Source organism: Euprymna scolopes, chromosome 41, assembly GCF_053919585.1.
Source record: "Euprymna scolopes isolate OS-2025 chromosome 41, ASM5391958v1, whole genome shotgun sequence".
Classification (NCBI taxonomy): Eukaryota; Metazoa; Mollusca; class Cephalopoda; order Sepiida; family Sepiolidae; genus Euprymna; species Euprymna scolopes.
In genome coordinates this window covers 17,927,015-17,954,381 of record NC_136522.1, presented here as the reverse complement: position 1 = coordinate 17,954,381, position 27,367 = coordinate 17,927,015, and the positions used below count along the sequence as shown (strand labels likewise).

At 31.4% G+C, this 27,367-nt stretch overlaps 1 protein-coding gene and 1 pseudogene across 1 annotated transcript in view; one reads left to right on the top strand and one right to left on the bottom strand.

Moving 5' to 3' along the window:
• Positions 1-9,959: 9,959 nt before the first annotated feature.
• The window catches only part of LOC145266366 (dynein axonemal heavy chain 2-like), a 369,464-nt gene continuing 352,056 nt past the window's right edge, over positions 9,960-27,367 (bottom strand). Inside the window, exons 80-83 of the mRNA XM_080121989.1 lie at positions 23,410-23,586; positions 17,967-18,041; positions 14,287-14,437; positions 9,960-10,309 (exon numbers count right to left, since the gene is read on the bottom strand). Of these exons, the coding sequence (XP_079978115.1) occupies positions 10,152-10,309; positions 14,287-14,437; positions 17,967-18,041; positions 23,410-23,586 (561 nt within the window). The 3' untranslated portion in view covers positions 9,960-10,151. The remainder of the gene's footprint in view (positions 10,310-14,286; positions 14,438-17,966; positions 18,042-23,409; positions 23,587-27,367) is intronic.
• LOC145266731 (5S ribosomal RNA) lies at positions 15,402-15,519 on the top strand (annotated as a pseudogene).

Genomic DNA, 27,367 nt, shown 5'->3' with positions numbered 1-27,367 from the left:
TATTAATATAAAATTTCTTTAGAACGTTTTCATACTAAATATAATAAATATTAATATAAAATTTCTTTAGAACGTTTTCATACTAAATATAATAAATATTAATATAAAAATTTCTTTAGGACGTTTTCATACTAAATATAATAAATATTAATATAAAAATTTCTTTAGGACGTTTTCGTACTAAATATAATAAATATTAATATAAGAATTTCTTTAGGACGTTTTCATACTAAATATAATAAATATTAATATAAAAATTTCTTTAGGACGTTTTCATACTTAATATAATAAATATTAATATAAAAATTTATTTAGGACGTTTTCATACTAAATATAATAAATATTAATATAAGAATTTATTGAGGACGTTTTCATACTAAATATAATAAATATTAATATAAAAATTTATTGAGGACGTTTTCATACTAAATATAATAAATATTAATATAAAATTTCTTTAGAACGTTTTCATACTAAATATAATAAATATTAATATAAAAATTTCTTTAGAACGTTTTCATACTAAATATAATAAATATTAATATAAAAATTTATTTATGACGTTTTAATAATAAATATAATAAATATTAATATAAAAATTTATTGAGGACGTTTTAAAACTAAATATAATAAATATTAATATAAAAATTTCTTTAGGAGGTTTTCAAACTAAATATAATAAATATTAATATACAAATTTCTTTAGGACGTTTTCATACTAAATATAATAAATATTAATATAAAAATTTATTTATGACGTTTTAATAATAAATATAATAAATATTAATATAAAGATTTATTGAGGACGTTTTCATACTAAATATAATAAATATTAATATAAAATTTCTTTAGAACGTTTTCATACTAAATATAATAAATATTAATATAAAATTTCTTTAGAACGTTTTCATACTAAATATAATAAATATTAATATAAAAATTTCTTTAGGACGTTTTCATACTAAATATAATAAATATTAATATAAAAATTTCTTTAGGACGTTTTCATACTAAATATAATAAATATTAATATAAGAATTTCTTTAGGACGTTTTCATACTAAATATAATAAATATTAATATAAAAATTTATTGAGGACGTTTTCATACTAAATATAATAAATATTAATATAAAAATTTATTGAGGACGCTTTCATACTAAATATAATAAATATTAATATAAAAATTTCTTTAAGACGTTTTAATAATAAATATAATAAATATTAATATAAAGATTTATTGAGGACGTTTTCATACTAAATATAATAAATATTAATATAAAAATTTATTTATGACGTTTTAATAATAAATATAATAAATATTAATATAAAGATTTATTGAGGACGTTTTCATACTAAATATAATAAATATTAATATAAAAATTTCTTTAGAACGTTTTCATACTAAATATAATAAATATTAATATAAAATTTCTTTAGAACGTTTTCATACTAAATATAATAAATATTAATATAAAAATTTCTTTAGGACGTTTTCATACTAAATATAATAAATATTAATATAAGAATTTCTTTAGGACGTTTTCATACTAAATATAATAAATATTAATATAAAAATTTATTGAGGACGTTTTCATACTAAATATAATAAATATTAATATAAAAATTTATTGAGGACGCTTTCATACTAAATATAATAAATATTAATATAAAAATTCATTGAGGACGCTTTCATACTAAATATAATAAATATTAATATAAAAATTTCTTTAGGACGTTTTCGTACTAAATATAATAAATATTAATATAAAAATTTATTGAGGACGCTTTCATACTAAATATAATAAATATTAATATAAAAATTTCTTTAAGACGTTTTCATACTAAATATAATAAATATTAATATAAAAATTTATTGAGGACGTTTTCGTACTAAATATAATAAATATTAATATAAAAATTTCTTTAGGACGTTTTCGTACTAAATATAATAAATATTAATATAAAAATTTATTGAGGACGCTTTCATACTAAATATAATAAATATTAATATAAAAATTTCTTTAAGACGTTTTCATACTAAATATAATAAATATTAATATAAAAATTTCTTTAAGACGTTTTCATACTAAATATAATAAATATTAATATAAAAATTTATTGAGGACGTTTTCATACTAAATATAATAAATATTAATATAAAAATTTATTGAGGACGTTTTCATACTAAATATAATAAATATTAATATAAAAATTTCTTTAAGACGTTTTCGTACTAAATATAATAAATATTAATATAAAAATTTATTGAGGACGTTTTCATACTAAATATAATAAATATTAATATAAAAATTTCTTTAGGACGTTTTCGTACTAAATATAATAAATATTAATATAAAAATTTATTGAGGACGTTTTCATACTAAATATAATAAATATTAATATAAAAATTTATTGAGGACGTTTTCATACTAAATATAATAAATATTAATATAAAAATTTCTTTAAGACGTTTTCGTACTAAATATAATAAATATTAATATAAAAATTTATTGAGGACGTTTTCATACTAAATATAATAAATATTAATATAAAAATTTCTTTAGGACGTTTTCGTACTAAATATAATAAATATTAATATAAAAATTTATTGAGGACGTTTTCATACTAAATATAATAAATATTAATATAAAAATTTATTGAGGACGTTTTCATACTAAATATAATAAATATTAATATAAAAATTTCTTTAAGACGTTTTCGTACTAAATATAATAAATATTAATATAAAAATTTATTTATGACGTTTTCATACTAAATATAATAAATATTAATATAAAAATTTATTGAGGACGTTTTCATACTAAATATAATAAATATTAATATAAAAATTTATTGAGGACGTTTTCATACTAAATATAATAAATATTAATATAAAAATTTCTTTAAGACGTTTTCATACTAAATATAATAAATATTAATATAAAAATTTATTGAGGACGTTTTCGTACTAAATATAATAAATATTAATATAAAAATTTCTTTAGGACGTTTTCGTACTAAATATAATAAATATTAATATAAAAATTTATTGAGGACGTTTTCATACTAAATATAATAAATATTAATATAAAAATTTATTGAGGACGTTTTCATACTAAATATAATAAATATTAATATAAAAATTTCTTTAAGACGTTTTCGTACTAAATATAATAAATATTAATATAAAAATTTATTGAGGACGTTTTCATACTAAATATAATAAATATTAATATAAAAATTTCTTTAGGACGTTTTCGTACTAAATATAATAAATATTAATATAAAAATTTATTGAGGACGTTTTCATACTAAATATAATAAATATTAATATAAAAATTTATTGAGGACGTTTTCATACTAAATATAATAAATATTAATATAAAAATTTCTTTAAGACGTTTTCGTACTAAATATAATAAATATTAATATAAAAATTTATTGAGGACGTTTTCATACTAAATATAATAAATATTAATATAAAAATTTCTTTAGGACGTTTTCGTACTAAATATAATAAATATTAATATAAAAATTTATTGAGGACGTTTTCATACTAAATATAATAAATATTAATATAAAAATTTATTGAGGACGTTTTCATACTAAATATAATAAATATTAATATAAAAATTTATTGAGGACGTTTTCATACTAAATATAATAAATATTAATATAAAAATTTCTTTAGGACGTTTTCGTACTAAATATAATAAATATTAATATAAAAATTTCTTTAGGACGTTTTCATACTAAATATAATAAATATTAATATAAAAATTTATTGAGGACGTTTTCATACTAAATATAATAAATATTAATATAAAAATTTCTTTAAGACGTTTTCGTACTAAATATAATAAATATTAATATAAAAATTTATTGAGGACGTTTTCATACTAAATATAATAAATATTAATATAAAAATTTATTGAGGACGTTTTCATACTAAATATAATAAATATTAATATAAAAATTTATTGAGGACGTTTTCATACTAAATATAATAAATATTAATATAAAAATTTATTGAGGACGCTTTCATACTAAATATAATAAATATTAATATAAAAATTTCTTTAAGACGTTTTAATAATAAATATAATAAATATTAATATAAAGATTTATTGAGGACGTTTTCATACTAAATATAATAAATATTAATATAAAAATTTATTTATGACGTTTTAATAATAAATATAATAAATATTAATATAAAGATTTATTGAGGACGTTTTCATACTAAATATAATAAATATTAATATAAAAATTTCTTTAGAACGTTTTCATACTAAATATAATAAATATTAATATAAAATTTCTTTAGAACGTTTTCATACTAAATATAATAAATATTAATATAAAAATTTCTTTAGGACGTTTTCATACTAAATATAATAAATATTAATATAAGAATTTCTTTAGGACGTTTTCATACTAAATATAATAAATATTAATATAAAAATTTATTGAGGACGTTTTCATACTAAATATAATAAATATTAATATAAAAATTTATTGAGGACGCTTTCATACTAAATATAATAAATATTAATATAAAAATTCATTGAGGACGTTTTCGTACTAAATATAATAAATATTAATATAAAAATTTCTTTAGGACGTTTTCGTACTAAATATAATAAATATTAATATAAAAATTTATTGAGGACGCTTTCATACTAAATATAATAAATATTAATATAAAAATTTCTTTAAGACGTTTTCATACTAAATATAATAAATATTAATATAAAAATTTATTGAGGACGTTTTCGTACTAAATATAATAAATATTAATATAAAAATTTCTTTAGGACGTTTTCGTACTAAATATAATAAATATTAATATAAAAATTTATTGAGGACGCTTTCATACTAAATATAATAAATATTAATATAAAAATTTCTTTAAGACGTTTTCATACTAAATATAATAAATATTAATATAAAAATTTCTTTAAGACGTTTTCATACTAAATATAATAAATATTAATATAAAAATTTATTGAGGACGTTTTCATACTAAATATAATAAATATTAATATAAAAATTTATTGAGGACGTTTTCATACTAAATATAATAAATATTAATATAAAAATTTCTTTAAGACGTTTTCGTACTAAATATAATAAATATTAATATAAAAATTTATTGAGGACGTTTTCATACTAAATATAATAAATATTAATATAAAAATTTCTTTAGGACGTTTTCGTACTAAATATAATAAATATTAATATAAAAATTTATTGAGGACGTTTTCATACTAAATATAATAAATATTAATATAAAAATTTATTGAGGACGTTTTCATACTAAATATAATAAATATTAATATAAAAATTTCTTTAAGACGTTTTCGTACTAAATATAATAAATATTAATATAAAAATTTATTGAGGACGTTTTCATACTAAATATAATAAATATTAATATAAAAATTTCTTTAGGACGTTTTCGTACTAAATATAATAAATATTAATATAAAAATTTATTGAGGACGTTTTCATACTAAATATAATAAATATTAATATAAAAATTTATTGAGGACGTTTTCATACTAAATATAATAAATATTAATATAAAAATTTCTTTAAGACGTTTTCGTACTAAATATAATAAATATTAATATAAAAATTTATTGAGGACGTTTTCATACTAAATATAATAAATATTAATATAAAAATTTCTTTAGGACGTTTTCGTACTAAATATAATAAATATTAATATAAAAATTTCTTTAGGACGTTTTCATACTAAATATAATAAATATTAATATAAAAATTTATTGAGGACGTTTTCATACTAAATATAATAAATATTAATATAAAAATTTCTTTAAGACGTTTTCGTACTAAATATAATAAATATTAATATAAAAATTTATTGAGGACGTTTTCATACTAAATATAATAAATATTAATATAAAAATTTATTGAGGACGTTTTCATACTAAATATAATAAATATTAATATAAAAATTTATTGAGGACGTTTTCATACTAAATATAATTAATATTAATATAAAAATTTCTTTAGGACGTTTTCGTACTAAATATAATAAATATTAATATAAAAATTTCTTTAGGACGTTTTCATACTAAATATAATAAATATTAATATAAAAATTTATTGAGGACGTTTTCATACTAAATATAATAAATATTAATATAAAAATTTATTGAGGACGTTTTCATACTAAATATAATAAATATTAATATAAAAATTTCTTTAGGACGTTTTCGTACTAAATATAATAAATATTAATATAAAAATTTCTTTAGGACGTTTTCATACTAAATATAATAAATATTAATATAAAAATTTATTGAGGACGTTTTCATACTAAATATATAAATATTAATATAAAAATTTATTGAGGACGTTTTCATACTAAATATAATAAATATTAATATAAAAATTTATTGAGGACGTTTTCGTACTAAATATAATAAATATTAATATAAAAATTTATTGAGGACGTTTTCATACTAAATATAATAAATATTAATATAAAAATTTCTTTAGGACGTTTTCATACTAAATATAATAAATATTAATATAAAAATTTATTGAGGACGTTTTCATACTAAATATAATAAATATTAATATAAAAATTTATTGAGGACGTTTTCATACTAAATATAATAAATATTAATATAAAAATTTATTGAGGACGTTTTCATACTAAATATAATAAATATTAATATAAAAATTTCTTTAGGACGTTTTCATACTAAATATAATAAATATTAATATAAAAATTTCTTTAAGACGTTTTCATACTAAATATAATAAATATTAATATAAAAATTTATTGAGGACGTTTTCATACTAAATATAATAAATATTAATATAAAAATTTCTTTAGGACGTTTTCATACTAAATATAATAAATATTAATATAAAAATTTCTTTAGGACGTTTTCATACTAAATATAATAAATATTAATATAAAAATTTCTTTATGACGATTTAATAATAAATATACTAAATATAATAAATATAATAAATATTAATATAAAAATTTCTTTATGACGATTTAATAATAAATATAATAAATATAATAAATATAATAAATATAATAAATATTAATATAAAAATTTCTTTAGGACGTTTTAATACTAAATATAATAAATATTAATATAAAACTTTCTTTAGGACGTTTTCATACTAAATATAATAAATATTAATATAAAAATTTATTGAGGACGTTTTCATACTAAATATAATAAATATTAATATAAAAATTTCTTTAGGACGTTTTCATACTAAATATAATAAATATTAATATAAGAATTTCTTTAGGACGTTTTCATACTAAATATAATAAATATTAATATAAAAATTTCTTTAGGACGTTTGTATAATAAATATAATAAATATTAATATAAAAATTAAAAATAGCATCTCTTTAGGATGTGTTTTGATAACAATACTTAGTTTCACAAATTATATTTCAAGAACGTAAAATTGACTAATAGCTCTATTAGGTTGGTGCAAAAATAATGTCATTTTTATATATACAGTCAAACATCAAAAAACGATATTATTTTTTGCATTTTAAATCATTTTTTCATTATAAATATTTTAAAAATAGTGTTTTGTTTATTGTTTTTATATTTTTTGATTTTAATTTTTATTTTTAACTAGAGTCTAAATATGAAACCTTGGAAGTATGGTTTTAACCCTTTCTCAATATCAAACACAGCATCACGCTTGGAGGTTCCATCGACCGAAACTTTGCACAAATGACACTTAAGATGAAGCATCCAAATAATATGAATAATCATTCCTCATCTCAAAAATTTAGAAAATTAGTTGGATCATTCCACTACTCCAGGAAGTACCTGAACTTTGATGCAATTCTCTATCTGTATCAGAGTCAGTCACATCCCAAGATGGAGTACTTACGTTATATTGGAGGAGGCGTCATTCAAAGCAGCTTTTCTTGCCTTTTATGTGACACTATGTTCGACTGAGGTCATTCAGGGTGGGGTTGGGGGGGGGGGGTAGGAAATGACAAATGAATAGCATTTTTTTTAAAGAATGGATGGTGAGTAAGAAAAATGAGTTAGGGGTGAAGTTTAAATTCCCGGTGTGATGAGTGACCAGGTGACCAAATTACCGAGAACAACGGACTAAGGATTGAAAAGGTATTTTTTTTGGGGGGGGGGGAGGGTTACTGTGAAACAGTGGAACAATAGAGACGATAAAGCTGGACTTAATGGCAGTCAATGAGTTTTTATGACAGTCCAATCATGAGTTGGGAGTACAGTTGCTCGATCATTGCTTGGACCAGGTCAGAAAACTTTAGGAGATTAAAATGAACTAATGGCAACAAACGAACCCAGCCTCAACAGGACGTAGATGTAAACTTTAGCATGTAGACACACACACCCAGAGTCCAACCAACATATATGTGAAGCATCAGAGTCCATATTTTTCTTGTTTCCCAGTGTTTATTTTATTTGTATACTTATGAACCCATCTGCTCCCCTTGACAGCCACCAGTGTTATAGACTATGACGATATGGCCATAAGTCAAAAGACGATAAGAACAAAGCAACTACACAGCATTTGGTGTTGTTGTTGGGCTGTCGAGTGGGGTAGCACGTGGTGTCATATCTTGACTTTGAAATCTAGTGGGGAATGATTTCTTTTATTCTCAACAGAAGAGAAGTTGATATCCTTCTATTCTATCGATAGTTCCATGAGAGGTGTTCGGTTGAGCTCCAATATTTGCTTTCTCCAAAAGAACTCGTCTACCTACCATAGCTTTAAAAATTGTCTTTTCCTTCTTCGTGTGCCTAGCATCAAACAGAATTTCGACAAACGGTTTCTGTCCAAGAACTTCCCATCTGTTAAACATATTTTCATAAGATTGCTTTCTTACTGACTACAACAAATCCAATGTCAACAAGCCGAGCAAGCGGGGTCCCTCTCCACGAGTGAAAAATTTACTTTCACCATGACTATTGTTTGTGTGAAATTTAAAAAAAAATCCAAGGCTGGTTATTGAGAAAAATGTGAACAAATGAACGGATGAACGATTTGGGAGCAATTTTATCCCTATAATGGCACCTAGGGGAACAACCAGAGTTATTCTGACAAAAAATTTACTTTAACCATGACTAATGTTTGTGCAAAATTTAAACTGGGATTGTATTTTCTGTTTGTTTGTTGCAGCAAGGTTTAAATCAAAAAACAACGAGTAGGACGATCACGACCTGCGCAGTGAATACACAAATGCATGCTCATGCATCTTATTAATGGCCATGGTTATGGCTGTGACATTCACCCTGTGTCGGTTGAGCTGGCATTTTCTATTATGAGTGCCAGCCATTTGTGGTCTCGGTCCCAAAACTAACAGAGATTAGACCATTCCTGTAATGATCTGGTCCCCGTTGATTGCAGTGTGATGTTGCTGTTCCTGTGCAGTTCTAGGAGGTCCACTCTCCCAGCCTTTGCCTTCTCTCTTTGAGAAGGGGTCAGTTTATTGCGGATCGCATGAGGCGCCCTTACCGGGGAATGTCGATGGGGCTGACCAAGCACTTTTTGCAGGTCAGAGTGCCGCTGCTCGGGGGTGGGAGTAGCGTTGACTTCTCAGTCCCACTTTTGACTCTGGTGTCGAAGTTCTTGCAGTGGGAGAGAACTAAATACCTCCAACGGCGGTTCCCATAAAGATGGAGGTCCAGAATCAGTTTTTCACTGACCAGATTTTGAGTTGATCACCGTGACGTTTTTTCCAGTCTGGTGGTGGAGCTGGATCGATGACTTCACGGCTGGGTGTTGTCAAAAGTTGTCAAAAGGCATGACTAAACCAGCGAAAGTGTCTAGTGAGAAGATATTTTTTATTAACCTTTGTCCTTGAGTGATTTTAAGCCTTGATAAATAGAATTTAAAAAATTTCAACATTAAATGAGAGAAAGACAAAAAACTCCAATTGCTAATGAATAATTTTCAACAATTTATTCACCGTAGTTCTTTTTTTTTTTTTTTTATCAGATTTTCAATAAAAAATAATTGAAGTAAACTCTTTTTTCATTAAATATAACAAAAACAATGGAATAAAACAGTTTTTGAAATTGAAAGACAGAATCGTGATTCTTTTGAGAGAACGTTTTTCTTGGCTTTGATGTTCAATTCAGTAGTCCAAACTCATGAGAAGAGCCGTTCCCCTTTTCGTCCAGTGATCGGATGTAAAATTCTCTCCGACCTTCAGGTCAACACACACAATAAAAGATGCCCGACCGGAAGAGCCAGCACGGTTTGGGTAATAGTAACAGGGACATGCGTAGATTCCTGAAAAAAAAAAAAAAAAAAAATTATATATATATATATATATATATATATATATATATATATATACACACATATATATATATATATATATATATATAAAAATGTGAAAATTAAACATCGTATTTGGTTTAATGTTCATTTTGTTTTATGAATATCGCTCCAGACAGGACGTGAAGCCACTTGGTGTAAGGAATAAAAGGTTATTATGACATAGACAGGAAATGCCTGTTAATCATAATCTTGAAAAGAGTAAGGCCATAAGTAGGAAGGAAAACAGTAACAGGAAGGGAGTTCCACAAGCTTGCAGGAGTGGGTACTCTGAACTGCAAAAAGTGCCTGGGCAACCCCGTCGGCATTTCCCGGTATTATTGAAACGTTTATTGCCTAAGGCAATAAACTTCTTCTCAAAGAACAGCACAAAACTAGCATTACGCTGCAATCAACAGGGACCAGGTCATTACAGGAATTCTGTTGAGGATAAAAATCCCTAGCCGGCTGGGTGGGGAGTTGATAAGCAAGATGCTTGTTCATATTAAATTTCAATTTCTGCGTGTTGGTACAAATTAAGGGAAATGAGAGAGCAGGAAGAAGAAAGCTCTGCTTTATTGTTTATTTTCATGGCAAGTGCTCGTCTGAGCTCCAATCTATGGTCCTCCTTTGTTAAACTTTCACAAAAAACACTCGTCTAGCTGAAATCATTATCAATAATTCCCCCCCCCCCATTCTTTATCTGTGACTAAACCTAAACACAGATTCCATGAACAAAGCTTCTTTCTTAGAACTGCATGCCTATGGAACTCTGTTCCGTTTTCCTGCTTTCCAACTGACTACAATATGGCCGTCTTCAAGTCCAACGTGAACAAGTTCTTGATGAGCCGTCCCCTTAGGTAATCCAATTTACCAATTTCCACTACTAACGATTATTATGACACTTTCCCATTGACTACTGTACACTTTTATCCTCGAGTGGCCTCCAGGCCTTGATAAGTGATGACTTCTTTATAAAAAAAAAGAAGAAAAAAAGAAAAGAAAACGAAGAGGAATGAATCAATTATTTTTTCATGTCTGATCATCATGTGTGGTGGTGTCCACCTTGCGGATAACAACAAACTCTTTCACTCACTATAAAAAACGGAAGAATATGTCTCAGAGTTATGCAGTTAAATTGACGTGTAACCACACTCTTTATTTGTTGTATTATTTTCCCGTTTACATCTATTTCATTTCCATTAAATGTCGAGTTGTATCTTTTTTTCCGGATCCTTCAGCAGCGTCGGCAACCACGGCTCTCCAAATTATAGAGCCATGGTAATCTCAGGAAGACAAGTAAAGATGGTAGTTTCCCATTGCTTTCCATCTTGATTTGGGAGGGGGGATACATCCTCCCCCAGTAAGTTAAACGCGCCCCAGAAAACCTGGAAATTTCTGCGACTCTGCTCAGTACATACAGTGCTAGCCTTCCAAAATGGTCACCCATCTGGCACTGGCCAGGCTCATCATTGCTTAACTTTGGTGATCTGGTGAGAACCAGTATGTCAACATGATTGTGCCGTATTACAGGTCTACAAACATTATCTTTTGAACTTTTGAGATGAGGATTGATAATTTGGATTATTTGGATTGTTCGGATTACTGTTCTCATCTTGAGTGTTATTCTCATAATGTTATAACCAATGTAACTTCCGACCTTTTTCAGGGTTATCTTATCAAATGTTTTATTTAATCCTTGAGGGTAGCATGCTCTGATTTCCTCAGCCATGGCCGGAGAGAAGCCTTCAGTAATTCGCAATTGTATTCTTAGTATCGCCTGCACTGATGAAGAACCTCAAGAAGAGTGTAACGTAGAATTGAATTTTTATCTAACACTTTATCTGTTATGTCACGGGTCCTTTCGTGGTTTAAATAAAGTATTATGTTTGAAATTGTCTACAGATTCCCGAGTTTGACAAGATACCCCTGAAGAAGGTTGGAGGTTACATCGGCTGAAACGTTGAGTCCAAATAATACACATCATGTTCATGTTCTTCTAAAAATATTTTTTTTAATCATGTACAGGGTGCCTCCTACTACCACTATCGTTAATAAAATTCACACTTCTTTCATGTCATATTCCAAAAACTACATAGATTCATTTCGATTCTTCGAACTACTGTTCTCATCTTGAGTGTCATTTTCACAACGTTTCGGCCGATGTAACCTCAGACCTTCTTTAGGTGCATTTTATTGAACTTAGGCATGTTTCTGTCGAACTCAGCACTCTGCACGGAATTTCAAACGGAAACCTTTATTTACTTCACAGAGGTAGAATGCTCTTGTTCCGTCAGCCATGACTGGATAGAGGCCCTAAGTAATTTGCAATTGTATTTTTCGATCGTCCACACTGAGGATTGAACCTTCAACCTTCAGGAGAATATCACTTTATAATTGAATTTTGAACGCCTACTAAACACTGTCGTTGAGTGTTTAAGGTCTCTTTGTACAGAGGTTTGGTAGAGCAACCTGCTATGAGGATATTTTTCTCTGTAATCTATATGAATTAAAATATATTTAAGCGTATTTTACGACCTATGAATTAAAATATATTTAAGCGTATTTTACGACCTGGCAAGGCGTTTCCCCTTCCTTCCGCTAATCTATGATATAAATCCCACCTGTCTGTTTAAATGTATGTATGTTTGTATGTCTGCCTAAAACGGCGGATTTTTACAAGATCGGTATCGTTTTGGAGCTCGACTCTTTGGACGACAAATATCGAAAAATTAGCTAAAAACATTAATTCTTTCACCCTCAACTGGGAACTTTTCACCGATATTTTCGAAAGTCAACCTCTCTTTTCGATTGACTAGCCTTAATTTAAACATTCCTCACTTCCGATTTGGCGATGGGCGCAACGGCAAAGACGTCACACATTCTTTTACTCCTTCATGGTACAGGTTCGAGCCTGCCTGCCTGCCTACTACTACCTTTATTTTAAAAAAATTCCGGGCAACGCCGGGCACTCAGGCTAGTCTTAAATAAAAACATGTGATTGTTTTCTTTAAAATTTGAAGTTTTTTAGCAACATAATATATCTGCATATCTGCGCCATAGGTGAGAATGATACTCAAGATGAGAGCAGTAGTGTGAAGAGTCCAAGTAACATGAATAACCATCCCTCATCTAAAAAATAAGGTTGGTTGTTTTTGTTTTACGGCATATCAACCCCTTTTCGGGTTATTTAATGCCGAATCCAAAGATTTTGAAGAAAATTTTTAATAGAACATATTTGTTGTTTTTAAGTCGGTTTCTATTTAACCCATAGTTGGAACCTTAACAGGTACTACCACTCCGGGTCAGAGTGGACCTGGGAGCAATGGTAATTAAAGGGTGGCTCCACACTCCCAAGCTGGGGCCTCACCACTGGATATAGTTTAAGGTCATATCCAGGTCCCCAAAATAAGGAAACACAACCATATTTAGTACAAACTTCTGTTTATGCTTGACGTCTCTGCCAAATTTCTGTTGATTTGTTTGGTTTGCAATTTTACGATTTACAGCTCACCCTTCTTTACTGCTCTAGAATTTAATTGAATGTTTCTACTTTACACTTCTGTATATCAGTACAGTCAGGAAAGTAGGTAGCAGGAAGGGAATTTCAAAGCTATTCGAGGAAAAAAAAAACTATTAGAGTCAGAAGCTTTCTGACATTCAGTGATCTCAACAGTGAAGAGGTGTGATTTTGTTGCTAAGCGGGTTTGTCGGGGATATGTATGACGAGAGGGCACAAGCGCAATGAGTTCATCAGAGCACATTCCATTAAAATACAGGCACAGTGATGCAACATTGCGGTGATGGAACAGGAGTTGGAGCTTAACGACGACTATATTGTAGTCAACAGGGAAGAATTCTGTGTTATTGTGGGAAGTTTTTGGATGAAAGGAAAGTTATTTGACCCGGGGGGGGGGAGTAAAAAAAAAACCTGATTTGACAATGTTTACCTTTCGTGGTTTTCTTTTTGTTTTCCATTGGCCGGAAATGAATGGTTGGAATTGGACAAACCAATTGCATCGGCTCAGCTTCTATGAGGCAGGAATTCTTCTGATCCCAACCGGCACCTTGCAGATACATGCCCTTGATGTAGACGCCATCCTACAGAAGAAACAACAAAAACAAAATATATTTAAAAAAAAATCCTGTTTATGCCATTTTAAAATTCTCTACCTTTTTTTTTTTGTCACACGAAGCAAGCATAGTGCCTCTGAAATTTATAGGAGGAGTATTTAGTTCTCTCCCACTGCAAGAACTGTTAACCACTGGGTGGAAAGTGGGATTGAGAGGTTAGTGCCTCCGAGGAGAGGCATACTGACCTGCAAAAAGTACTTGGACAGTCTCGTTGACATACGTACGGAGGAAACAAAAAATAAATAAATAAATAAAAAAACAAAAAAAACAAAAAAAATAAAATAAATAAATAAATAAAAAATCAAAAAAAACAAAAAAAACAAAAAAACAAAAAAAAACAAAAAAACAAATAAAAAAAACACAAAAAAACAAAAAAACAAAATAATAAAAAAAAAACAAAAAAAAAAACTATAAAAAAAACATTCCTGTTCATGCAATTTTAAAATTCTCTCCCTTTTTGTCACACTAAGCAAGCATAACGCCACTGAAATGTATGCGGGGGAAGGGCATTTAGTTCTCTCCCACAGCAAGAACTAAGACACCAAGTTCAGAAAGTGGAATCAAGAAGTCAGCGCCCCCAAGGAGGGGATACTCTGAACTGCAAAAAGTGCCTGGGCAGCCCCGTCGGCATTCTCCGGTAAGGGCGCCTTAGGCAATAAACTAATCTCTTCTCAAAGAGAGAGGGCAGAGCCTAAGAAGGTGGACCTCCTAGAACTGTGCAGAACTAGCATTACACCGCAGTCAACAGGAACCAGGTCATTACAAGAATGGTATAATCTTTGTTGATTTTGAGGGAGCACTTATTAGATTGGAGATTCCTTTTTGAGATCCTATTTAAGAGGGAAAGACTAGCGGTAGATGCACCGACCCAGATGTAGCGACAATACTCCATGCATGTGCGAATGGTGGCTTTATAGAGATATAGGTGTGAGTATACGGCATAATCACGTTTGACACATCGGTTCCCGTCAGATTACCAAAGTTAAGCAACGATGAGCCTGGTCAGTACCAGATGGGTAACTATTTGGGACTTCCAGGTGCTGTATATGCTCTCTGCTTATCTCGGCATTGCTTCCAGTCGTCCTGGACTTCTCCTTGCCACTGGACTCAAGCAGTGCCGATTCAGGGGAAGTGTGGTTGGAGATTGCGCAACCCTTGCTACATAACTACATGCGCAGCTGCCCCTACAGGAGGTATCCTTTGTCTTTCGAGATTGAACAGAGGCATCAAGGTGTGAGTAATTTTCTAGCATGGTAGAGAGAGCCCGCCTTATTTGCAACAGCCTTGGCAATGTCTTAAATGGTTTTGGTCCAATTCATGTTCCCTGTGAATGTTAAACCAAGGAGTTTAAATAAAGAGCTCTCCGGTAGCATATTATTAGTCATGGTAATCAGTGGCTGAGAAGGTTTCTTGTAATTGTTAAAGGAAAGACGCTTAGTCTTAGTAGCATTAAATGTTACCATCCACTTACGGTCCCTTTCTTCTGCAGAAAGACATTTTGAATGCCTACTAGACACCGTCCTCGAGTGTCTAAGGTCTCTCTGTACAGGAGTTTGGTAGAACAACCTAGTATGAGGATAATTTCTCCTATAAGTAAACCTTGACTCAATATTCAAAATCACATAGTATCCGCTGCTTAAATAAGATATCCTCGGTATGACTAACCTATACTGGCTTTTACTAGGAATAGTGCAACTTCTCCTAGTCATGTTACCTTAAGTAACAGCATAAAGCTGGATACTCCACCAGACTAGATGTATTCTTGTCCTGGGATCCAGTAAGACCAAGAGACTGCTATAAAGATATACTCAGGCTCCTTCAGTCTTTGACAGACTATAGATACCCAGAAAGGAGTGCCTGCGCATGAAATTTTTGTGGCAGGAGGTGCGCAATCTCCAACCATACCTCTCCTGAATCAACATTGTTAAATACCAGTGGCAAGTGAAGTGTATATACAAGACGACTGGAAACAAATGCCGAGATAAGCGGAGAGCACATAGAATTCCCAAATGGTCACCTGTCTGGTACTAACCAGGCTCAACGTTGCTTAACTTCGGTGATCTGACGAGAACCGATGTGTCAATGCGGTTATGCTGTATACAGATATACTATAAGATATTTAAATGGTCAATTGGAGAGAGGAAAATTATTCTTAACTTGTTAACTAACTTCGTGTTTGAGATGTAAAGGAGAACTTAATGGAACATTCGAATATCAATGTATTTCATGTAGAGATCAAGTGTTAGTCCCCAGTGAAGCCCCTTGATTTCTGAGAACTTCGACTGAAGTAAAATGAAATAAGGGAGAACAGAATAAAAATCGTGGATTGATAAATAGATATTAGCAGATAGTAGAGTAGATCAGAAAAGAACGAAGTATATAGTGATAGATAGATCGATAGATAGATAGATAGATACTAGTGTGATAGATAGATAGATAGATAGATAGATAGATAGAAAGAAAGTGTAGGTAAGAAATAGATATATAAAGAGATATAAATAGGTAGATATAATGAGAGATAGAAAGACATAGATAGCTGGATGCATACTAGCGTGATAGATAGATAGATAGATAGATAGATAGATAGATAGATAAATGGATGCATATTAGCGTGATAGATAGACAGACACATAGATAGATAGATACTAACGTGATAGATAGATAGATAAATAGATTGATACTAACGTGATATATAGATAGACAGACAGACAGACAGACAGACAGACAGATAGATAGCTACTAACGGGATAGATAGATAGACAGACAGACAGACAGATAGCTACTAACGTGATATATAGATAGACAGACAGACAGACAGATAGATAGCTACTAACGAGATAGATAGATAGACAGACAGACAGACAGATAGATAGCTACTAACGTGATATATAGATAGACAGACAGACAGACAGATAGATAACTACTAACGGGATAGATAGATAGACAGACAGACAGACAGATAGATAGCTACTAACGTGATATATAGATAGACAGACAGACAGACAGATAGATAGCTACTAACGTGATAGACAGATAGACAGACAGACAGACAGACAGACAGATAGATAGCTACTAACGGGATAGATAGATAGATATTTAAATGGTAAATTGGAGAGAAGAAAATTGTTCTAAACTTCTTCACTAACTCTTTAAGTGGTGACTACCCTGTAAAAAAATAAAAACAAAATTTAAAAAAACTCGGTGTTTGAGATGTAAAAAAGAACTTTAATGGAATATTCGAATATTTATGTATCTTATGTAGAGATCAACTGTTAGCCCCAGGAAGGGTGGTGGGCCTTGATTTCTGAGAATTTCGACTGAAGTAAAATAAAACCACAGACTGGGGGTAATTCTTTTAAGGTTTCACTCATTGCCTTAGATATGTGTACATTCGTTAACGATCTTGTGTCTAATGTTGGAAAACAAGTAAATAGGGATTCTCTTAAAAGAAGTATTTTGTTTTTTGCTGACCAAAAATATTGAACGACGTACTCACCTTCGGGGGGCCAGTAATGTTTGCGTCACTCACAGTCATAACCGTGAACTCCCATGAAAGTGTGTCCACAGAAATCTGAACAATAAAACAATGAAAAATTATGAAGGATTTGCGTACATATGTACGACATATTAAGGCACGACCACTGACTGCTGCTAATTCTCTATTCAGACAATCTGGCCCGTCAACTCCAAGTATCTATAATATTTCTTACTGTTCGTATTATTTGGATTCTCCAGACTACTGTTCTCATCTTGAGTGTTATTTTCACAACGTTTTGGTCCATGTAACCTCCGACCTTCTTTAGGTGTATCTTGTCGAACACTGGAATGTTTCTGTCGAAGTCGGAAATTTGGATGAAATTTCAGACGTAACCCTTTAGCATGTCATCGTTCTGTCACCCATGACTGGATAGAAGTCCGAAGTAATTTGCAATTGTATTTTTTGGTTGCCTACATATAGAATTGAACCTTCAATCCTCATGAGGATATCACTTTTACAATTGATTTTTCCAAGTATTCTAACCACTGCGCTACAGGTCCGGTTCAATTCTCTGTGAGAGCAACCAAAAAATACAATTGCGAATTACTTAGGATAATCCAATCATGGCTTATAGAACTAGAGCATGCTACCACCGTAAAGTAAAAAAGGGTTCCATTTTAAATTCCATCCAAATTCTCAAGTTTGACAGAAACATTCCCGAGTTCGGCATACCCAAAAAAGGTATTTGCCAAAAATTAACTCCCAATTTTTTAAGCGTGAAAAAAATTGTTGATTTATTTCTTACAAAAATGTTCGGACTAAATTTATATAAATAAAACAGTAGTGTGTGTGTGTATGTGTGTGTGTGTGTGTCTGTCTGCCTGTCTGTCTGTAAATATTTGACAAATAAACTCTTGAACTACAGGTCACCTAACACTGAAATTAACAGGAAATAGTAATCATACACCAAAGATGATTTATGACAAGTCGCGTACAAGTTGAAATGCAAAATGTTCATTTCAACTTGTCAACATATTTTTACTTCTTTCTGCGCATGCCCAAATTCAATTCATTTCTTCCAGTCATTTAATATTAAATTATTTTTCTCTATCTCTCAATTGCTACATCGGTAGTAATTCGCAATCGTACTGGAGTGTTAACTGTTTTGGTTTTGATTCTTATTTACACACAGACAGAAACACACACACTAGTCATTTTTTAAAACTTTTGCAATTACTACTATATATATGTACAATATAATATCCAATCACGAATTGGCTCTGTAATAATAATAAATATAAAATTTGTATGAATTAAAATATATTTAAGCGTATTTTACGACCTGGCAAGGTGTCCCCCTGCCCTTCCGCTAAGTGACTGTTTTCTTTAAAATTTGAAGTTTACTAGGAATGGTGCAACTTCTTCAAGTCATGTTACCTCAAGTAATAGCACAAACCTGGATACTCCACCAGACTAGATGTATTCTTGTCTTGAGATCCAATAAGACAAATAGACCACTATAAAGATATACTCAGGCTCCTTCAGTCTTTGACAGACTATGGATACCCACAAAGGGGTGCCTGCACATGAAATTTTTGTGACAGGAGGTGCGCAATCTCCAACCATACATCTCCTGAGTCGATAACATTTTGTATTTAAAGCCGAAATAAGATTCCTGGCTTATATGAGGAATGATGCACTTTCTGCAAGTGATGCTGTATCAAGTAACAGCACTAAACTGGATACTCCACCAGACTAGATGAATTTTTGTCCTGGAATCTAACAAAACCAACAAGACTGTAAGAAATATTTACTAAACTAGACTACCCGTGACCCGTTGGGTCAGTATGTTATATTAGCTATGGAATTCATGTATGAGCGTGACGCTTGTGACGTAAAGAAAATAGTTTTTTTGACAGCGGCCGCAGTTTTCTAGCAGAGCTAGACTTTCACAATACGAAAATGCGCCTATAATTTCAGGACCCTAGCACCAATTGGTCATTATTTTTATTTTCAAATACAGAACAGAAGTTAGTTTTGCATTAACATATTTTGTTCCTTAAATGATTTATACGTTTTGTAAGTAAAAATAGTTAGAATTTATTACATATAAAAACATTTGCAATCAACAATTCCCCCACTAACCAACAATCACGAGGTTGTTTGCTCAGCAACCGACAAGGCTAATATGCTTGCCAGCCGGTTTGCCTCGAACTCCACACTAGACCCTTCCAACCACCCCCTGCCTGACTTTCCTTTGCGGACAGACGCCACACTAGATGATCTAAAAATCACCCCTGCTCAGGTACACGCTATCATAAAAAACCTTGACACTTCAAAAGCATGTGGACCTGATCTCATCTCAGCTGTGCTATTAAAAAATTGCTCAGCCGAAGTAGCTCCAGTTCTCTCCAAACTCTACATCAAATGCCTTAATGAATCATGCTTTCCGGGCTGTTGGAAAACTGCTTCTGTGGTACCAGTATTCAAGAATTCTGGCGAAAGAACTGACCCATCAAATTATCGCCCCATTAGCCTCCTCCCACTTTTCGCCAAAATATTTGAGACCATAATTAACCATGCTCTAGTCCGGCACCTTATAGATGCTAAACTTCTGACTGATAAACAATATGGATTTAGACAAGCCCGTTCCACAGCAGACATCCTCACTGTAATCTCTGAACATATATACCATTCACTGGACAAAGCGGGGGAAGGCAAAGCGGTAGCTCTAGATATATCTAAGGCTTTTGACAGGGTATGGCATGAGGGTCTCCTCAGGAAAATTAGATTATACGGTATCACTGGTAGAATACTTAACATAATTAAATCCTTCTTAGATAAGAGAAAAATCCAGGTTGTCCTCGACGGTCGTACATCTAAACAGTGTGATATAAATGCGGGAGTGCCTCAGGGGTCTATCCTTGGGCCTCTATTGTTCCTAATATTTATTAATGACCTCTCCGAAAAAACTGCCTCTGAGATGGGTATATATGCTGATGACACCACACTCTATAACAGGCATGACAGGAAAACAAATGAACACATAACTAAAGAAATGGCAAAAACAATAGAGGAATACCTCCAATCTGTAGTGGAATGGGGACATAAATGGATGGTCACATTCAATGCCGCCAAGACTAAACTGGTTTCCTTCAATAATTACAAGAAACCTTCTCTGCCACCAATAGCAATGGCCAGTGACTCCCTGTCTGAGAGTACATCTTTCAAACTGCTTGGCCTAACGTTCACAGGAAACATGAGTTGGAACAATTATATTGAAAACATTGCCAGGGCCGCTGCGAAAAAGGTAGGTTCTCTCTACCGTGCAAGAAAACTACTGACACCTGAAAGTATCCTGTACCTCTATAAGGCCACCATTCGCCCATGTATGGAGTATTGTTGTCCCATTTGGGCTCGAGCATCTGCTGCTAGTCTCTCACTCCTAGACAAGGTTCAAAAGAGAGTCGCCAATCTGATAGGCCCTGAACTGGCATCTAAGCTTCAGCCTCTGTCCCATCGATGAAACGTTCCATCCATCTGCCTGTTCTACAAGTATTTTAATGGTGAATGCTCTGACGAACTGCAGACACTTGTGCCCCCACGACGTAGACACCCTCGGCAAACCGACAGGCTGCTAAATCCCACCCCCACACAGTAGAGATCCGTAGATATAAAAAATCTTTCTACTCCAGTAGTTTCTTCCCCCAAACCGCTAGACTCTGGAATTCCATTCCAGGTCCTTGCTTCCCTAACTGTACTGACATGCAGAAGTTCAAGTGTAACGTGAACCGACATCTTGCTGCCCAAATCCCAACATAGTGCCCCAGCAGTTGCTGTCCCTGATAGTACCCCCCTACACCAAAGTGGCAATGTGCCTTGTTTGGGGTGAAAATGTAATTTAAAAAAAAAAAATTTGTTTTCCTTTTTTAAAATAGTAATCTCGACAAAAAAAAAATGTGGTTGACATTCTTAATATAAGGAACAAAATCATGTTTACACCGTTTTGACATTTGTTCATTTCTACCACATAGACGAAACGCTCGATATTTTTTAGAACAAAAGCATATTATTTAGAAACCCTAACAGATCGAGCGATTTTATTGAAAACGTTTTGTTCTAATCACGTGTTACTTTTAATAGGTAAGTGAGAAAACATTACATCTTTTATTTAACTTAAAATGTTTTGTTTTTATCAATTTATTTTATTTTCTTCTTGATCAAATACCGCAGCAAATAAGTAATAAACAAGATTTTTTCCGAACACAAAAATATTTGAAAACTAAAACATTTATTGAATATATATATATATATATATATATATATATATATATATATATATATATATATATATATATATATATATATATATATATATATATGTTGTAATTTCTTTTTCTAATTATATAGAAACATATTTCCAGATAATGGCATCCGGGCGGTTTACTCAAACATGGAAAAAATCTTTCCAAATCGTGTAAAATTACCTATTTTTCCAAATAATCGCTCAAAAATTGAAAATTGAACATAATTTTCCTACGAATCGAACGCCGGCGATATTTTTTGCAACTTTGTTTAACACCTTATGAAGAATTTAAAATATTAAATTTATTTAAAAAAAAATGGATTTAATATGTATAAAAAATAGATTCAAGCATTCGCTGTTTAAAAAACAACAAAAGAAAACACTATTTAATGTTATAGAGACGTGTGCATTTACCGATCCGGATTTCCGTTTGGCGTGTGCAGATAAAATACAGGAGTATGCCAAGCTATGTTAAGGTTAATCAGCTACTGGAAAATCGGCAATAAGAATGTAAGCAGACGACTTTTAAAAAATTGGAAGAAGAAAAAAAAAAGATTTTAATCACGCCCTCTAGTTATAAAGGGCTGCATTAGTTCCATTGTTATTAATAGTGTAAGGGGGATAACTCTGTCCAATTGTCTAAACGTTAATGTGTATGCACACATGCGCAACCGGATGTCGTAAACAGGAAAGTGGGTTACGTCACTTGTTACAAGGTCATTTGAGTTTTATAATTATATAGATATAACTGGTCGATTGAGTGAGAAGAAAATTAATGTTCTTCACTTTTTCTTAACTGGACGATTAAGAAGGAACTTTAATTGAACACTTGGATAGAGGTCAAGTGTTAGCTTCTTGGTTTCTGAGATCTAAATAAAAGAAATAAAAATGAGAGTAAACGTTGCATTAGAACTGTAACCTGTGTTTAGCATAGACAAATGACATTAAATTATAATTAACATATAAATTTATCTTGTGAGATTTTGAAAGTTGGACCTAAATAACATTTAAGCTGACATATCAAATTTTGTTTCTGACTAGCACAATTTTATTTGTTATTGTTGCATCATGTTGTTGGCAATAAAATAACGCATTTCACTACAGTTTAATAAAAAAAAAAGCAGCAGCAACAAAAGAAAAACGGAAATCACATACGTTATTTTGTCGCGCTGATGTTTGCAAGACGGCCGTCAAAAATCCTGTAGGGAAGGTGAAGCCAGACAACCAGAAAATGGTAGGAGCATGTGCTGTCTCGGCCCATTTGCTTAACTGTTTTAGACGTAAAACCAAATCACGGGTCCAGGCTGCCAATGGTTTCAGACTTGGGTAGGCCTGGTCAAGAAAAATAACGCCAATAAAAAAAATCACAATGAGGAAAAAAGAAGATTGTTTTGTAGATTGTTGTGTTGCGGGGCCGGTCGTTTGGAGACAATCGACCCAACAACTAACAAGGTAGACACAGGCAAACAGTAAACAGCAAAAAGGCAAAGAAGAATGACAGACACAGATTGTTTGGTGAAAGACGAAGGTTCGCCTTTTGTTTGCAAAGGAACCGAAAAAATCGTATGATCTTGATGCTGGTTGTCCAGGAGGTCGCACGTTACCGGAGGCTAGAGTCTGGAGGCCTGCAACAGGTACTCTAGATGTAGCGTGGTTTAGGGTTGCTCACTGGATCTGAAACGATCGTCTGGACGTCAGGCCGATCCGGAACGGACCGTAGACACTGAGAATGAAGTGGTCAGTGTTAAGGAATAGGTGACACAGAACGTAGGGTCAGTGTTAAGGAACGAACGACACTGAGAGCGTAGGGGTCAGTGCTAAGGAACGGACGACACTGAGAGCGTAGGGGTCAGTGCTAAGGAACGGACGACACTGAGAGTCTAGAGGTCAGTGTTAAGGAACAGACATTCGGTAGGAGGAGCGAGGTGCAGACGAGGTTGCCGGAAAGCTACAGGAGGAGCTGGAAAGCACCGAGGGCTGGAAGGCTGCAGGGGTGAGCTGGAGGCACCAAGGACTGGAAAGGCCGCGGGAATGAGCAGGAAGCTGCTGGAGTGAGTTGGAAGCACTGAAAACTGGGAGTGAAGTTCGCTGCTGGTGGGTCTCAGGAGGAAAGCAATAGTGAATCGCATTAGTATAAAAACTTATTAGCCCTGATAAGGGCTGGTTGTTTAGCTGCTTGAACTGCTGTTGAGACGGCTGGTGTCGCTGAAATCCTTCGGCTGGTGAGTTTGGTCAACGTGACTGATAGCGTCAACGTCGCCATTTTCGGAGCCTCATCCTACTCCCCCGGCCGAAACTGACCTAGTTGGGCCTAAGCTGGCTGTATTCATTTGGCCAGCGTGATGTTAGAGGCGTCGCTCCCAATAAGGCAAACAAACGACTCTAATTAATTCCAGAACGAAATTTATGCAACCAAAAGTAGCTTGGGAGTTTGTTGATTCCATTTAAATTAATTTCGTCTAAAAGTAAAAAGTCCATTGCCTGAATTATTGGCGTTTTGTTTGATATATTTGAATTCCGACATGCGTAGTAGTCGATGATGAAAAGAAAGGGAAGGTGAATGTATTCACTGAACTCGGATATGTTCATACGTTTAGCTATCGCGTCCTTTGTTTAAGGGAAGGGAAGGCGAAGAGAAAACGGCGGGGGGGGGTGGAGAAAGAAGGAAAAATGGAGGCGGTGATTTTGAAACCGCGACAGTTGTAATGTGTTATTGACACAATAATAATAATAATAATAATAATAATAATAATAATGATAATAATAATAATAATGGAGGTCGGCAATTTATCGAACGGGGGACCACATGGTTTGAACACAAACACACATATTGAATACTCGTTAGAATATTTGTTAAAAGAGAATTTAGATGCTTACTAGACACTGCTCTTGAGTGTCTAAGGGGTCTGTCAGGACAATCTGTCGTAAGGATATTTCACCCTACAAGTAAATCCTGACCGAATATTCAAGATAACATTTTGTATTCAAAGCCCAAAATAAGATTTCACGAGAGAGTGGCTGACTCCTTCATGAGGTAATAGTTAACAGTCAAGAACTCGCGAATAAAAAATAAAAACAACAAATAATTTATAATAAACGCAGTAGAATCAAATTCTCTAGCGATCTGTATGTTTTTAATGCATGGAAACTGTTTTTAATATTTTTTATTTCAACATTTTATTTCGATGGTTGTGTGTTGCTAAGGTACTATAAACAATATGGCGGTCGAAATTGCCGCGTAACTTCGTTAAACTTAATCAGTGTATATATTTTGGAAGCAATATACGGCATGCTCATGTTGACACACCGATTCTAAAGTTAAGCGACGTTGATCCTGGCCAATACAAAATGGGTGACCATTTGGTAATACCAGGTGCTGTATGTGCTCAGAGCTTGGCGGGGGATGGGCGAGGGATGGGCGAGGGATGCACGCTGCTTGAAATAATGTAGCGCTCCCACAACCCGGAGGGGCGGAGATAAGGAACTTTTATGTAGTAATTAGTAACTTGAATTATTAAAAATGTGGCACAATGCAGCAGCTCCCTTTTAGGGGAGTTGGGGCTTTTGCATTAGTAAACCTCATACCTAACTTTTGTTTATCTGTGCTCGTCGGGAGTCGAGAAAGAAAGGCGTTATTATTGAAAAGAAAGGCGTTATTATTGAAAAAAAAATATGACGGCTTCAGTAACTGTTGTTGATCAGATATGATTCAAGCCAAAAGTGACAGTTGTTTATAATATTCAACTCCGTCAAAATGACCCCAGATTCGAAAGGTCAAACCCAAAAGAACTAACCGAGGCCTACAAAAACAAAGCAATGTTCAAATGTTTAAGTATGAATCTCTCTCTCTCTCTCTCTCTCTCTCTCTCTCTCTCTCTCTCTCTTTCTTTCATCCCCTTTCAATGAAGAAAGAGAGGAGAAATAAATTGTATTGTTTTAAACAGTCAAAGCTTGGACATCTTGCGAGCCTGTCTCAGCTTTATCGTTATTTTTATGGCAAGTACTCAGCTGAGCTTCAATGTATGTCCCCCCCCCCTTGTCAAACTTTCACGAAAAATACTCGTCTAGCTAAAACCACTATCAATAATTTCCCACACTCTTTATCTGTGCCTAAGCCTAAATGTAGATTCCATGAACAAAGCTTCTTTCTTAGAACCGACGCCTGTGAAACTCTCTTCCGTTTGCCTTCTATCCAGCTGACTACAATCTAATTGTCTTCAAGTCCAACGTAAACAAATTCTTGATGAACCGTTCCCCTAAGTAATCCAATTTACAAAATTCCAACTATCTATGTTTACTACGCTATAATCACATTGACTAATGTATACCCATTGACCCTTATCCTCGAGTGGCTTCCGGGCCTTGATAAGTGGTGATTTAGGTGTGTCAGAAACTTCGTGAAAAATATTGAATAATTCGACCCCCTGTATTTCCAAGCTTATAACTACTTGAAAAATGTAATTCAACCTCTAATTTTTTTTTCAATTAAAGGAGCAAGGACCAAGGTTTCATTTAAAAAAAAAAACAAAAAAAAAAAAAACAACGTGGTTTAAAAAAAAAAGGTTTTGAACTTCGGACTTTACAGGTAAATTTCTAAAAAACACTACTTTTTTGTTTTAAATTTGAATATATTATTTATTGATCTTTTATCTTCAATTTGTGATATATAAAACTTTGGTGAGTAAATTAATTATTTACTTTTTAATAGACATTTCAAAATGGGGGGCGTGAATTAAAAAAAAAACGTTCGTCTAAAATATTATATTCAGCTTATTGGAAAGAGCATAAAATTTCACATTGACCCTGAAAATATCGTAAAAATAGAATCAATAGAAAAATTTTGATAGATTTTTAAAGTTTAAAAATTGAAAAATACTGAACTCGTAAAATTCAATTAATTTCATTACTGTTTTTTAAAAAATAAAAAATAATATTTCTATTACTTTTTATACAACTTTAATAGTTTATTTTGGAAGTATATTCCATAAAGAAAATAAACAATCCACTTTTAAAAGAGAAATTACGAGTTTTTTTTTTATATTTTATTCGCAGTTTTGTGTTAGGGGTGTCAAAAATTCCTACAAAAATTCTGATACACCTACTGGTAATTCCT